The sequence below is a fragment of the Lathyrus oleraceus genome, chromosome 4 (genome assembly GCF_024323335.1).
Source record: "Lathyrus oleraceus cultivar Zhongwan6 chromosome 4, CAAS_Psat_ZW6_1.0, whole genome shotgun sequence".
Classification (NCBI taxonomy): domain Eukaryota; kingdom Viridiplantae; phylum Streptophyta; class Magnoliopsida; order Fabales; family Fabaceae; genus Lathyrus; species Lathyrus oleraceus.
In genome coordinates, this window is record NC_066582.1 from 54857187 (window position 1) to 54872461 (window position 15275).

The window sequence follows — 15275 nt, forward strand, 5'->3', positions numbered from 1 at the left end:
TACAAGGAATCAAAGTTTTCTAACCAAGCATAAAAGTTTAACCAAACTCTGATATAAGATAGATTCTTGATAACCATACTTTCTGATACAACAAATTTTGATACATGGTTTCATGAAATTCTAAATCAGAAGAAATTTCAACAAGGTTTTCTTGTACATGTAAGTTCTTACTTTCATGCTGATTTAAATATTTTATGTATTAAAATTATTGTGAGTCTTAAACTCAAATGGAGTTTGCAAACCTAACTCTGAAGATTTAAGTTGAGAAATATTTTTGATAATATAAAACTAAAAGGGAGCTTACAAACCTCACTCTAATATGTTTTTATGTGATTAAACCAAGTAAAAATTGTTCATCAAAATATATGATTTTGTCATCAAAAAAAGGGAAAGATTGTAAGAACAAGATTTGATTTTGCATCCGAGCTTATATTTTGATGATAACAATACATAGATTCATAAAAAATAATTTTGTACCCTCATGATTTTGTGAAGTGTGCAGATACTAGAAACAAGTTCTGACTCTGGAGAAGTGACGTGTGACATCATCAGGCTCTGAACCTAGTGCGCTCTGACTCTGAGATGTGTGTTCTATAATGATAATCAAGCTCTGGATTACTCTACTCAGTGCGTCTGAAGACTGCTAATCCAAATATTTATGACTCTGACAAGAGAAGCCTCTGACATTGTCAAGCTCTGACGTCTTGCGCTCAAACAATTCTGATGAATTGTGTCACCAGACTCTGAAAACCAGGTTCTGATGAATTGTGTCACCAGACTCTGAAAACCAGGTTCTGATGAACTGTGTCACCAGACTCTGAAAACCAGGTTCTGATGAACTGGATCAAGACTCTGAAGACCATGATTCTAAACACTCTATCATACAGACTCTAACTCTTCTTCTATGCATGCTTCATTAACTCTCTATTTGAAGCCCCTGAATAATTGAAGACAAGATCAAAAAGTATTTACGTGAGAAAATAGTACACAGTACAAAATCAATATTCTTTCCACTACACTAATTTTATGGAAAAATGATTGTACTATTGTACTATTTTGTCTCCCATTTTCACAGACCTTTATGCAAGGATACATCTGCATTTGTGTATTCCATTTCTACCATCCAATGGATCTTTTCATTGCAAATATAAAGGAGTCTTGTAAGAATGGAACAATGTCAACCCTAAGAGAATATATACTACGTGAATATTGCGTGTTGTAAAATATTTGAGAGAAAGAAAAGCAACACACAAGGAACTTTGTTCATACACTTTCATAGAAAATAATTTTTGCGTGTATGTCTTTGTAATTCATTTGTGTAACCTTCTTTCTTAGAAGCATCTTGTAAAACACTTTGTATCTCAACTTTTGAGTTGTATTTTTGAGTGACTAGGGTATAGTCATAATTACTCAAGAAGACATTGATAATTAGTCTTTATGGTTGTAATCAATGGTTATAATGGATTAAATCCTTGTGATAAGGCGAAATCATCTTGGCGGGTGGACTAGAGATAACTTAGTTAACAACGAACCAGGATAAAAATAATTGTGTTCATTATTTTTATTTTAAGTTTTCTCTTTGTCATTTTTGGTTGCAAAAGATTTTTATTATAAAAACTCAATTCAAATCCCTCTTTCATGTGTTTCCATTACCTTCATTCTCATCAAGTTAGGAGTCAACAAATGCACTTCAGAATATAAAGTGTATGTGAAGGGTTCTAGTGAGAAAGATCAAATTATACAATGCCTATATGTTGATGATTTATTATCCACATGATCAGATGAAGTTGAACTACCAAGATTCAAAGTGAACATGAAGAATGATTTTAAGATGTTTGACCTAAGAAGCTTGGCTTATTTCCTAAGAATGGAGATTTTGAATATAGACAACGGAAATTTCTTGCATGAGAAGATATATGTAGAAGACATCTTGAAGAAATTCAAAATGAGCAATTGCAATTCCATTATCACTCTCATGGATACTTATGCAACACCGGACATGATATTTGTCACAGTGTTGTCTTGGTAAGTAGGTTCAAGGAGAAGCCTAGATCATGTCTTCTAATACCAACGAAAAGAATTCTAAGGTACATCAAAGACACTACAGACTATGGTATTTACATGCCAAATCAAAAGAATACTTGAAAGAAGAAAAAGACATATGGCTACTCTGATTCATATTGGATAGGAGATCAAGATGACAGAAAAAGTATATCAGGGTACTAGTTCATGATTGATGCAACTCCAATTTCATGGAGCTCAAAGAAGTAAGGGATAATGACTATATCATTATGTAAACAACTTTGCTAATTTGACACCAATTTTCAATATACCGTATGATACACACCGTATATATTATCAAAAGAAATTTTTCTTGCACACAAATCAATATAAAATAAATTATTAAAAAACAAAATTAGTATGTATTGTGTAGTCAATTACAGTGTAGGTGTTAAAAATGGATGTAAACATATCTTTTCTCTCATGTAAAACATAGTATACAACATAGTATACAGCAGCATAATATGCAGCTTGTGAAGCACTTTGGGTAGAAATGCTATTGGAAGACTTAAAGATCAATGAAATAGTACAGATTAAACAACTGTGGTTGATGATAACAAACCAATATTTATTTGGCTAATCATATCTAATGATTCGTGGCAAAAGCAAAACATAAACATAATGAGAGAGTATCATTTTCTAAAATACCAAGTTAGAAATGATAAGTTGGAGACTGAGTACTGCAAAACATAGCATTGGAAGCAAGATTTAATTGTCTAAAAAAATTTATTGGAGTGAGAAAAATAGATTAAATGAATTAGGAGTATTAAAAATGTAATTCATCTAGTAGTAATAGTTTGTTTGTGTTACAAATGAGGGACTTATAACATAAACTAATTGTCACAATTGGCCGGTATACGGTTATACAATGGACGTGGATCCTCTCCAGTGACAATTTCATAGAAGATTTGTGCCCTTTATACAATTAATTAAGTTAGTTGGTTTTCTAACTGCATACATATTTGTGCCAATCACGTAAATACACCTTTCATTTTACAGCAATGTCTGTTTTGTCCCCTCCAACACACTCACCACTTCTTCTAAACACTGAAACCAATCTTTCTCCATCTTCTTCACCTTCTTCTCTTCTAACTTTCACATCCAAATGTTCTTCTTCACTGACCCACTTCTATTCTTTAAGTAAGTTTATCATTGCTGTTTTTTTTTGTCTTCACATTATTAAATTTTGAAGAAAAAACCATTTTAATCAGTTTTACAGTGATGGGAATTTGATGGGAATTTTTTGTTTCTTCAATTGTTTGCAGAATCAGGAAATGGGTTGGCGAGTTATAGATAAAAATCTTACTTGGACGGAATGGCTGTGACGTTGATGTTGATGCTGATGAATATTTTTCTCAATCATCTCTAGTCGTTTTTGTTTTTCAATTTTTTCTCTATCTTTCTTTTTTCTAACCTTGTAAATTATATGTCAAATGTCAATTAAAGCTTTTTTGAGTTCTGTTTTATTTGCATTTCTGCATAACTTTTTAATTTGAATATGTTTATGACGTTGAATTACAAAGAAGTGCTTATAAGATTTTAAGTTGAGATAGAGTTTTAGAAAAAATTGAGATGCAACAACTAGTTTATTTGGATTCCAAAACTATTCTTCAAAAATAAAGAATCATTTCCCCATTTTTTTCATTATACAGCTTACACATATTACAAAATGCATAATCTGCTATGACACTCCTAGCTTATAAATAAAAGCTGTCATCATCATTTCCCTCCATAAATAATTGGCAATCACTGATAAAAGCAACAAATTTAAGGGCATGCTGGTGGGTTCAACAAACCACCATAGACAGGCTTAACATTGACACATCTAGCAGTTGAAGGAGCAGCTCCAAACTTTAGGTCAATGTCGCGAATCGTAACACCCATGCATGGAAACTGCTTGCTGCATCTCAAATCCACTGCAATTGGTGAAGCAGTAGTTCCCCTCACATTTGCAAAATGAATATCTGCTATCCTCACCAATGATGGCTGCACATATATAAATATCATAATTATTAATATCTGAAACACCGATACAGATAGATACAGACACGACACTGATACTGATACGTACCTTTTTTTGGCAGTTTGGATGACATTCATACTCCTGATCGATGATGATGGGATTTTGAACATTGGTCATGTTAATGTTACTGAAACTTATCTCTGATGCTCCGCCTCCATATCTCTCGGGCCATGTTTTTAATCTCAAACCATTGGTTGTACCGATCAACGCACTGTTCTTAATACGAATACCTTTCACCTCTCTCTCATCTGGATACTTTCCAAGACTACCGATACTGCCACACATGAAACCACATGTTAAAGACGACTATCGAGTATCAGATACGTACAAGTTAGTTATATTAGTTAATTGTTGTTCTACCTGATACCGTGTCCAGGTCCACACTTGAGTCTGTTGATGAAAATATTTTCGGAACCTTGAATCATAGAGATACAATCATCACCAGTTGAAATGGTGTTTCTAGCAATAATCACATTGATGGAGTTACTCATATGAATGCCGTCGGTGTTAGGGCTGGTTTCAGGTGCAATGAGCTTAAGTTTACGCAACCTAATGTTTGAACATTTGGTGACGAAAATGTGAAAGCCTTTGGGATTCAATGTTTTAATGTTCGCTATAATTGCATTTTGCACGTCCATGAAAAACAAACTCTGCATTAACAAATTATTAGTAATATTGTATTAGTAAAGAAGAAGAATAAGAAGAACATGTATTAATGAAATCATATGCTACTTTTTTGTTTTTCTGAAAACTCGGTATTCAGCCCTATAACCGACTAAAAACTCGGAGACCTTAACAAAAGCACACTCTTAGATGCAAGTTTTAACCAACAGGCTAATCCGTCAGAGTTTGCTGATAAATTAATTAGTTAAGGTTAAACTTACGCTGGGATTTCTCGCACATCCTGAATTGGATTTTTCACAATTCTCAGTGTATTGCCATGCTTTTTGACCTTGTCCATCAAAAACACCTCCACCAATGATTTTTAGGCCATTGATATGTTGAAACATGAGCCATTCTCCATTTTCATACTCAGAAATATCAGTAGTTGCCAAAACTGTCCCCACCACTTGAATTGTGATTGGATTTGGGGCCAGACATGGTCCTGAAAAAAACATTGAAGAAACCAAAAATGTACCAGCGGGAATATAAAGTCGGTTTTGCCCTTGAGTATGGCACACTGCTTGCCATGCCGACATGAAAGCCTGCATGGACAAAATTCAAAATCGCGCATTAACCAGAGATGAATTTTGAAATACATGCGTCTCTAAAAAGTTATAATCACGAAAACTAACGTAACTTCCTTGAGAAGAAAGAAACATTTCTTCTCATTTTATAACGGACTGATAATTTTACCTGAGTGCAATCAAACACACCATCGCCTTTGGCCCCGAAACTCTGGACATTAACTATTTTCTCCCCGGGAAGGAGGACATCTTTAGCATGATTATTATCTCCAAAAACATCGTGACCAACGGTTGTCCTTGCTCTTACAGCGGCATCTGCATAATGGGCCAATGCAAAGAAGATAATTGCAATAGAAGCACTCTTTGCAATGGCCATTGTGCTTAAATGCTTTTTATTAAGTAATTACAATTTTGAGTTTAGGGGGCCTCCAGGGAGGCTAGGTTATAGGGAAAATGATAATCTCTATCTCAAGTTATCAGTTATATAACATGTTTTTTGAAGAAAATAAATAAATTGTTCATCTAAATTAAAGGAGAGTCATAGGTTTTATGACTTATTTAGTTTAGCTAAATTTAGTAATGCTTTCAATTCCTCCAATTTCTTAACTGCCATATTCTAATAGAAGAAAACAAAAACAGCTTTTTCTTTTAATTGGTTGAAATGTGTTCTTTGTTGTCCATACAATATATCGTTGACATTTGTTGGTTTCTGGCTTTCAGCCTCTAACTAAACACACAAAGCATAATTGGATAGTTCATTTGTAACAATTTTGATGAAATTGGAATGTATATTTTTTTCAAATTAATTGAATTAGCGCTTAATATTTCCTCTGTGAACGAAGAGGATCAAAAGTATCCACACAAAAATAAGACTCCCAAAGGCTCAATGATTACATCGTTTATTTATATTAAAAATAAAATAAGGGATAAGAAATATTTTTCTTCTTCAAATTAATCTTATATCTTTTTTAAAAAGGGTACATTATTGATCTCAATTTCATTCTTAGTCAATTTTTGTTTTCATCATCATTAAAATACTATTTTTAAATTATTAATTTATAAATATCAATAATATCTTTACATTATCGTATAAATATAAGTAAATATTAGCATAAGGAATTGAATCAGTTTACATCAATTAACTCAACTAACATATATCACTTGAATTACTCAACCCATTCAAACAATTAATTATAAAAAAATATTTTATTACTCAACATCAAAATCATATTCTCACTAGCAACGAGATCACAAACTTAAACAAAAACAGTTTCAGTCTAGACTACAACTCAATCCATCTAGCGTCATAATCCTAAATAAGGGATTCGTTCATCGATTTATGGGCCAGTTTGTTTTAATTTTAAAAAAATATTTTTTTTCTTTGTATTTTTAAAAATGGATTTTACAAAAATATATTTCAAAATATTACAAGTTTTTTTAAATTTATTTTTGATAAATTAAAAGATTGAATTGTTCATTGTATAACATAAATATACATTATTGAAGATCAAAACATAGCCAAAATCACAATTTTAAAAAAAAATTGTATCTCAAAAATGATTTTTAGAAAAAACTATTTGAAATAGTTTCAAAATTAAGTGATTTTTTGAAATTTTGATATCCAAATTTTTTTTTGATAAAATGATAAAGTACCTAAAATAACATTTTAAGAATAACTATTCAAATAAAATTTTTATTTGAAACTTTTATAAAAAGTTTATTTGTAAATTTTTTTTACACTAAAATATATAACACTATAAAAATCATTTAAAAAAAAAAGCCAAAACAAACTGGTGCTATATCATTGAATCTATCTAATGATACTCTAGACAAGTGAAGGCATTTGTATTCCGAGAACAACTTAAAACTTAAGGATCATATAGTGGTTATGCCGACCAAGTATCTAACAACTATTCGGATTAGATAGACAACAAGATCAATTGACCTTAAGCTATTGAGGCAACTAACTCAAAAAAAAAGTTATAGTACCTCAAAACCTTTAGATGGTCTTTCCCCAGCATTACACATGATCTTAGATGACTAGTTCCCTAGAGACCTTCAAATGGTACTCTATAGAATCTTTTGATATATGTCACTGAAACACTTGTCTCAAGCAGAAGGTTCTAGCATCTTAAAACCCTATGATCCCATTATAAGAAATAGACTCCAAGCAATATTCAAGCACATACTATTATAAAACCCAAAAACTCACATTTAATGGTCGTCACTGAATTTATCATATTTGCAGGTGCACCCTACACCAACATAGATTACAAATACCCTTGTACCAAAGTTTGTTAGTGGATTCATATCTACAAGCAACACTTGAATGTCATATCAGATCATTTAGTGTCATTTATGAGAAATATTTACTAACTCACTAATAAAAAAATACATTTCATCTTGGTGGCGAAAGAGATTTTATCTCTATTTCACATGCGAAATAACAAAGGGTGAATAAAAACCAACATCTTTAACCTTCACTTTTTGTTCCATCAAGGGGCAACTTTAACCTTCACTTTTTTTTCATCAAGGGGACAATTGTAAAGGTTATTGGTTCGATCCCTAACAATAAAATATTTTTATTTTTAAAATTATAAAGCGCGTGTCACATACCTCTCGATTTTTGTAAATATTTGAAGAAAAATAAATGTATTTACGTCGCTTATATATATATATATATATATATATATATATATATATATATATATATATATATATATATATATATATATATATATATATATATATATATATATATATATATATATATATACCAGTTTGTATAACCTATTTATTTGTCATTTATAATTGGTTTTAAATCTCAATTTGACTTACCTTTATTTTTTTACATAGAAATTACAAATTTTGTGATAGAATCAGAATATAATAAAATATACACATAATATCAAATTTCATTGTTTATAAATCAAATGTACACATATGCAAAATGGTACACCCAGAGAGCCTATACATATTTGAAAACAGAACCATATAATACTTATAAAACCCATAATGACATTTGGGATACAAAAGACCTCTTACAATAGAACAACTACATATTTGAACCTATAGTGACAAAACCTTTATACAATGCTTACAACAACCAAGAAAAACGAGTGTTGTGGAGATTCATAAAAAGATAGGAAGTCACTAACCCAACGTGATCGGGTGTCATCTATATCTTCTTGTGGAAATGGTGCTTGGTCGCAAAACACCTATAATTTGAACAAAATTTAAATTATGATAAACTAACAATAACAATAACTTAACAAATATAAATAAATTACATGTATATGGATAAAGTTAATATCTTAATCTATGAATTGATAGTGCCTCTAGAGACAATATTTAACATATGTCTGATAACTTAGTATCCATACGAAAAGCCATCTACAAATAGTTTTCTTATAGTTACTAATTAATACACATAAGTCACAAGTAACACATTAGAGAAAATAAAATAATGTCTAAAGGCACATGTAATACTTACTCTAGGGAAAAGGAACCTTGATTTTCTACCTTTTAGATTACGTTTCACAAAATTTTATCCCTCCATAACTTTACATGTCAATAAAAACTATTCAATACTAAATGTAAAATTTGAGTATTACAAATAATGCCAATTACCCTGCTCAAAATGTCATGCATCGTTTCAGTAAGGTTATAGTGTAATGAGCATAACATAATTACAATATTTTGATTTGAACATATAACAACTAGTTGCCAGTGTAAACTACATAAACATTCAAAATAATTAATAGTGTGTATAAAATTGATTTATAAAAGAAAATACAAATCAATATATACTTACGCGTGGTAAAACTGTCTCAGATAACATTCTTTTTTCTCATCAACCAACTTATTTTGTATGTACATCAAGATAGTGTTTGCTCCATTTTGTTGAAATTTAATATTGAATGAGTCTAAGAAACAATACTTTCTTAGATCCCTTTCAACACATATTTCATGCAAGGGCCTAAATGTTAATGCAAAAGTCAAATGTTGATGTTAAAGTATGAGAAAAATGAATATAAATTGAAATCACACTAAAAATTGTATTTACGAGAACCCCAACTATAGTAAGGTTATGTCCTACCAATAATACCCCTTTAAAATATCCATAACACAACTCTTGTGAAGTATAGAAGCTTGTTGTGGTTCATGTTTTAATGTAATCTCCTAGTGGTTGTGGTTGTTGTGCTTGTTGTGGTTATATCATATTAGTCACATCGCAAATACACTTTTCCCACACTTCCTCGTACAACTCACTACTACGAAAAACCTTTCTCCCAACGGTTGAAAAAGGGATACCATCATGGTTAACCAACCGTTATGAGGTAGGGTGTGGTTATAAGTATTTTTTTCCACCACGGGCATGTGATTGTTGTGATAAACTACGTAGTGCGCTACCTATCGCAACAGTTCTAATAAATAACTATTGTGCAATATATAAAGGTCACGAGTTTGATTCTCAATTATTGTATGGTATATAGTATTTGGCGCGCGACCTACCATCACGGTCTTCTTAAACAACCTTCACTACGCCAAAAAGGTTTTTTAACAGCGCATCTTAGACAGCGCTTTTAAAAGAAAGCGCTGTCTAAGGTTAAAATAAAAATAAAACACGGAAAATGTTCTAAAAAAAATAATGAAAGCGCTGTCTAAGGGGGGGTCTTAGACAGCGCTTTTAGAAAGCGCTGTCTAAGACCCCCCCTTAGACAGCGCTTTTAGAAAGCGCTTTTAAATATAGACCTTAGTCAGCGCTTTTGAGAAAGCGCTGTTTAAAGTCTTTCAATTAAAAAAAAATTAAAACCAAAAGCGCTGTCTAAGGTGGGGGTTTAGAAAGCGCTTTTGGAAAGCGCTGTCTAAGGCATATCTTAGAAAGCGCTTTCCACAAAAGCGCTGTCTAAGGTCTAATTAAAATTAAATTTCAGACTTCTATTTTCGTTCTCAGTTCTTTTTGTTTTCCCTCCTGCGATTAAACCCCTCCAGCGAACCCTAACAGCCCCGGATATGAAGGACGATGTTATGGGCGGAGCGGAGGATTCCGATGTGTCTGTTGATGATGAGAGTCTTTCGAATGTTACTAAGCAGAAGGTAGCGGCTGCGAAACAGTATATTGAGAACCATTACAAGGAACAGATGAAGAGTCTTCAAGAGAGGAAGGAGCGGTATATTTCATTTCATGATTATTATTTTGGTACTTTAATCATCAATGTAGTCTCTATAACTACTGAAAAATTCAAAATATCACTGAATTTGTAAATTCTCAATTGCATTAGTAATTCATTGATTGAAATGGACTGAGATATTGAAGATTTTGAATTTCGTTGTACATTATGTTGGTTGCGATGGCAAATATGTTGCAGAGTTTTCTAATTCGTCGCTTATAACAGGCGGACCGTCTTGGAAAAGAAGTTGGCTGATGCAGATGTCTCCGAGGAAGATCAAAATAACCTACTTAAGTTTCTAGAGAAGAAGGAAACTGAATATATGCGTCTTCAGAGGCATAAAATGGGTGTTGAGGATTTTTGTATCAGCTGTTAATGTACAAACTGGTGAGGAGGTAGCTGTCAAGCTGGTATGTTAGGTTTTCATAAAGTTTTTAACCCTATTTTGTGGTGAAATGATTAGTTATTGAATTATTTCATAAATATCTTGAGTTTGATTAATGTTTTCATATTTCCAATTGCATTTAGTATCTTAACTGTGTGTATATATAGGATGAAACAACCTTGATTTATACTCTTTCGAACATGCATTTTATAGACTTTCATATTGTGTCCTCATAGTGGTGTTTAAGAATTCCATGTTGTAGACTTTGTTACTTTTAAAGATTAAGTTTGAAGTTTCCTGTATTCTTTTATCGATGCAATGGTGGGAGCAATACTCATGGCTTGGAAGGAATCACGAAGAATTACTATGATTGAAGTTTTATGTGAATTGTCATATTATCTCTACAGGGATGCAAATTGTGGTTAATATTGTTGTGTTGTAGTTTATCTTCCATCGTTCATCATGCTCTTATGCCTTGTTTTCACAAGTTTGTCCTATCAGTTAATGATATTAGTCTGCTTGTGATATTCTGTGTTTAATTCTTAACCATAATGCCCCGCACCTGAAAATTTTCCAGGAGCCTGTGAAGACCAAGCATCCGCAGCTTCACTATGAATCAAAATTGTATATGCTTCTTCAAGGAGGAAGTAAGTCAACATGGCTATTTCTTTTTGCAGATTTCAGTAGTGAAAATATTAACTAATGGCTAAGGCTAAACTTCCACATGAAAATGATTTCTCCATTATGTTTGTCTGTGTGTTTGTTTTCTTGGAGGATATTCTGATGAATTCATTGATGTCCATAATCTAAACTTATTGGAATCAAAATCGTTTGTCTTAAACAATGCCCTTAAAGTAGATTAATGACTGAAAAGGTTTCAGAAAACAAATGAGAAGTTTCCTTTTGAGTAATCCAACTTGGCTCTTTATTTGCAGCTGGGGTGCCTCACCTGAAGTGGTTTGGAGTTGAGGGAGACTACAATGTGATGGCGATCGACCTTCTTGGACCTAGTCTGGAAGATCTGTTCAATTATTGTAACCGGAAGTTAACATTGAAGACAGTGTTAATGCTTGCTGATCAATTAGTAAGTCAAAATGGAAACTATATGAAGTTAAAGGCCTTATATAGTGATACTAATGTTTCAATTGGTCCATACTATTGTTCAGATTAACAGGGTTGAATATATGCATTCAAGAGGTTTCCTTCACCGTGACATAAAGCCAGACAATTTTTTAATGGGCCTAGGACGTAAAGCAAATCAGGTATATTATCTTGTTGGAATGATTTCTTTCAAATTTTGTATGTTTCTCTTTTTTTTTTTATTCCACCATTTTGTTTTTGAAGGTTTTGGTTATTCTATCCGGTCGTGTTTGATGCTTAGTTGGTTAAGACTGGTTAGGTCAGGTGAAGGTTTATGAGTCTTTTCTATGACAAACCATGAAGTGGATTTTAACCTGTCATGGCCACTTCCTCCTTAAAACTCACGGTTTTTTTCCTGGCAAAAGTTGATTGGCCTTGGGCCACATTTAGAGTCAAAGCACTTCCTCTGGCTCTCTTTCTCGTATTTTGGATGGATTTTCTTGGAGCATGTCTTCATTTCTGAATCTTTTTCTTCTACTTTATTTAAATGGAATCCTTTTTGCTGCCATTAAAAAACAATGATTGATAGATTCTGATACGAAATGATGAAGTTGAACATGCAAACTCCAGTTCTTTTAGGTTCTAACTTTATTTATATCATGTCGGGTACCTCATTTCAGGTCTACATCATTGACTATGGCCTCGCCAAAAAATTCAGAGATCTTCAGACTCATAAGCACATACCATACAGGTAAATTTGTCACGATTACTATTTCAAGATATAATATTAAGACTTGCAAAAAATTCTTTGGGGGGCAGAGCCAACATGCTGTTTCCATATTAATTTTACATGCCTTCCTTTTTATTTTAAGCATTCACATCACTTTCATAGGTATTCTGCTACTTTTTCAATTGAATGCTGTTTACCTATATTAAGTGGTATCAGTATCATTCACTTTACTCACAACAGTGATAATTGAGATTAGTGTAAAATATCTCAAGTGTGGCCGTGTTTGCAAGCATGCACATATGCTTATGAGTAATTGGAATTGATACTGTTAGATTCTGCACTGTAAGTTCGATAGTGTTTGAAATGAATATTTTGCCTTGTCATCCATGACTTGGTCTCAGGTCTCTACTGTCACTTGTCTGTTTTCTCTTTCCAACACCAAATACACTACAAAAATGTTCTTTCACTTTAATTTACATTATAGTTTTATTTTTTTTAATTGAGTAAATTCATATTTCTTTAGTTACGAAAAGCTCTTTTTCTTGTGCAGAGAAAACAAGAACCTTACAGGCACAAAAATTTTCGTATACCTTAGACAGCGCTTTTGTAAAAAGCGCTGTCTAAGGGGGGGATTAGAAAGCGCTTTAGGCAAAAGCGCTGTCTAAGGGGGGGGCTTAGACAACGCTTTTTGAAAAGCGCTGTCTAAGGTATACCTAAAAAAATTAAAATAGGAGGGTCTTAGAAAGCGCTTTTGGCCAAAGCGTTGTCTAAGGGGGTGGGGCTTAGACAGCGCTTTTCAAAAACGCTGTCTAAGGTATACCTAAAAAATTTAAAATAAGAGGGTCTTATAAAGCGCTTTTGGCCAAAGCGCTGTCTAAGGGGGGGGGGGGCTTAGACAGCGCTTTTAAGATTTAAAAAAGCGCTGTCTAAACCTTTAGCAGCGGAGGTTTAGACAGCGCTTTAAAGCGCTGTCTAAGGCTAAAAAAAGCGCTGTCTAAGGTCTTGTTTGTTGTAGTGCTTGGTGAAATACTTTGTTTTTTCCTATTATTTTAAAACTTTCCATATATACCCCTTATTTTTTTGTACCTGTATTTTGAAGGTTAAGAAAAACAAGAAAGGGAAGATTTGAATTATTTTCACTGGAAATAAAAACTTTTTGTGATGCTACACACACAAATATAAAAACAAACTACACATAAATTTATCCTGATTCGCTTGAAAGTCAAAGCTACTCCAATCCACCCGACCAAGGTGATTTCGCCTTCAATAAGGACTTAATCCAATAATCTAGAAAGAGTACAACAATCGTCTAAGAGTTGAACAATCTCTTAGCCATCTCAAGTCTACAGACTTCACAAGTCACTTGAGGAATTACAACAACTATTGAGAATTACAAGAGTGTGTTTGGTGCTTCTAGATAAGTAAGATGAACACAATTAAAAAGATGATCAATGATCACACTTAGAGCAACAACTCGCGTTTGATTACTGAATTATACAATAGCAAGTTATTTAGTATGTGATTCAAGGTGTATTGTAGAACTCTTGTGTAATGGCTTCGTATCCTGAAAGATGATGGTGATGCCTTTTTATAGTGCTTTGGAGATGATACCGTTGGAGAGAATATTGATGGTGATATCTTGCCAATAATGGGATTTAATGACATTAATTTTCTTTTCCTTTCCATAACAGTCTTGGAGTGTAGTCAATTCATTAAGAGAGTTAGATATTTATTTCATTAGAAGGTTGTTTATTTATTTCTCCCCCTTTTTGTCAGACTAAAAAAGAACTCATAAAATTAAGAGAAAAATATATAGAGCAGATCAAAATTTCATTAGATAAGTTGAGATAAATACATGAAAGAAGAAAGCCTCAAAGGCAAAAACACTTAGACTAGGAAAAATTCAAATAAAAAATAGTCCTCGGGTGCTTAAGGGTTTGGAGGAGGAGGCATCTTCTGAAGTAGCTAGGCAAAACGGTTCTGAATGCTGGAGTTGACTGCATCTTGCTTGTCGAGTCTGGCTCTTACAAGTTGTTGTTCCTTCTGAAGTTCTTCCAGAGTCTTGAGCACCAACGAAGCAATATCAGATGTCGCTGACTCACCTCAAGTTAGAGCAACTTCAGTAGTCTTTGCAGTCTCCTCTGCAGCTATGTGTGTTGCCTCTTCAGCTTTAGCTTCAGCTTCTGCAGCAGCAGCTTCAGCGTAAGCTTTTTCCTCAACTTCCTTCTTGGCCTTTTCTTCATCTTCTTTTCTATCATTTTCTTCAACTTCCTTCCTAGATTTCTCTTCAGCTTCCTGCGCCATACGCGCCTCTAGTCTTTCTTTAGCTCATCTGATGTAGTCATTTCTGACTTGTTCAAAGAGTCATTTGAGCTTAAAGACCTCAGATGTCATCCATTTGAGAAATACATTCTAGTGAGTCCTTACTTCAGAAGGATTTTCACTTAGTTTGGATTCTTCAGATAGTTGTCTAAGCCTCGCAGCTGAGCTTTCTGAGAATATAGCAAATACCTCTTCCAGGGTTGGAAAGGTTGGTTCAGGTTCATAGGTTGGATGAATGGGTTTAGAAGGAATTTGAGTGGTTTCATAGGGTTCAGTGGGAGGTTTAGAAGATTGTAGAGTTTCTAAGGGTGCT

General features: G+C 33.0%; 3 protein-coding genes across 3 annotated transcripts; 2 read left to right on the forward strand and 1 right to left on the reverse strand.

Moving 5' to 3' along the window:
- Window positions 1-3674: 3674 nt before the first annotated feature.
- Window positions 3675-5729, reverse strand: LOC127073271 (exopolygalacturonase). The gene is made up of 5 exons (XM_051014420.1): window positions 5441-5729; window positions 4969-5289; window positions 4445-4734; window positions 4133-4358; window positions 3675-4047 (listed from the first exon to the last, which is right to left on the reverse strand). Exons 1-5 carry the CDS (start codon window positions 5645-5647, stop codon window positions 3829-3831), a joined length of 1263 nt encoding a protein of 420 aa, XP_050870377.1. The 5' UTR covers window positions 5648-5729; the 3' UTR covers window positions 3675-3828.
- Window positions 5730-10251: 4522 nt separating this feature from the next.
- Window positions 10252-11029, forward strand: LOC127073272 (uncharacterized). The gene is made up of 2 exons (XM_051014421.1): window positions 10252-10445; window positions 10671-11029. Exons 1-2 carry the CDS (start codon window positions 10288-10290, stop codon window positions 10819-10821), a joined length of 309 nt encoding a protein of 102 aa, XP_050870378.1. The 5' UTR covers window positions 10252-10287; the 3' UTR covers window positions 10822-11029.
- Window positions 11030-11326: 297 nt separating this feature from the next.
- LOC127135985 (casein kinase 1-like protein 10) lies at window positions 11327-13769 on the forward strand. The gene is made up of 6 exons (XM_051062599.1): window positions 11327-11477; window positions 11766-11914; window positions 11997-12092; window positions 12591-12661; window positions 13191-13224; window positions 13740-13769. Exons 1-6 carry the CDS (start codon window positions 11459-11461, stop codon window positions 13767-13769), a joined length of 399 nt encoding a protein of 132 aa, XP_050918556.1. The 5' UTR covers window positions 11327-11458.
- Window positions 13770-15275: the final 1506 nt, after the last annotated feature.

Bases quoted from the DNA above. Each gene is read 5' to 3' on its own strand.
- LOC127073271 (XM_051014420.1), bottom strand. From the start codon at position 5,647: ATGGCCATTGCAAAGAGTGCTTCTATTGCAATTATCTTCTTTGCATTG. The intron at 4,735-4,968 runs GTAAGTTTAACC...TTGTTAATGCAG, and splicing joins GATGTGCGAGAAATCCCAGC to AGTTTGTTTTTCATGGACGT. The intron at 4,048-4,132 runs GTACGTATCAGT...ATATATGTGCAG, and splicing joins ATCCAAACTGCCAAAAAAAG to CCATCATTGGTGAGGATAGC.
- LOC127073272 (XM_051014421.1), top strand. From the start codon at position 10,288: ATGAAGGACGATGTTATGGGCGGAGCGGAGGATTCCGATGTGTCTGTT. The intron at 10,446-10,670 runs GTATATTTCATT...CGCTTATAACAG, and splicing joins CTTCAAGAGAGGAAGGAGCG to GCGGACCGTCTTGGAAAAGA.
- LOC127135985 (XM_051062599.1), top strand. The intron at 12,093-12,590 runs GTATATTATCTT...ACCTCATTTCAG, and splicing joins TAGGACGTAAAGCAAATCAG to GTCTACATCATTGACTATGG. The intron at 12,662-13,190 runs GTAAATTTGTCA...TTTCTTGTGCAG, and splicing joins CATAAGCACATACCATACAG to AGAAAACAAGAACCTTACAG.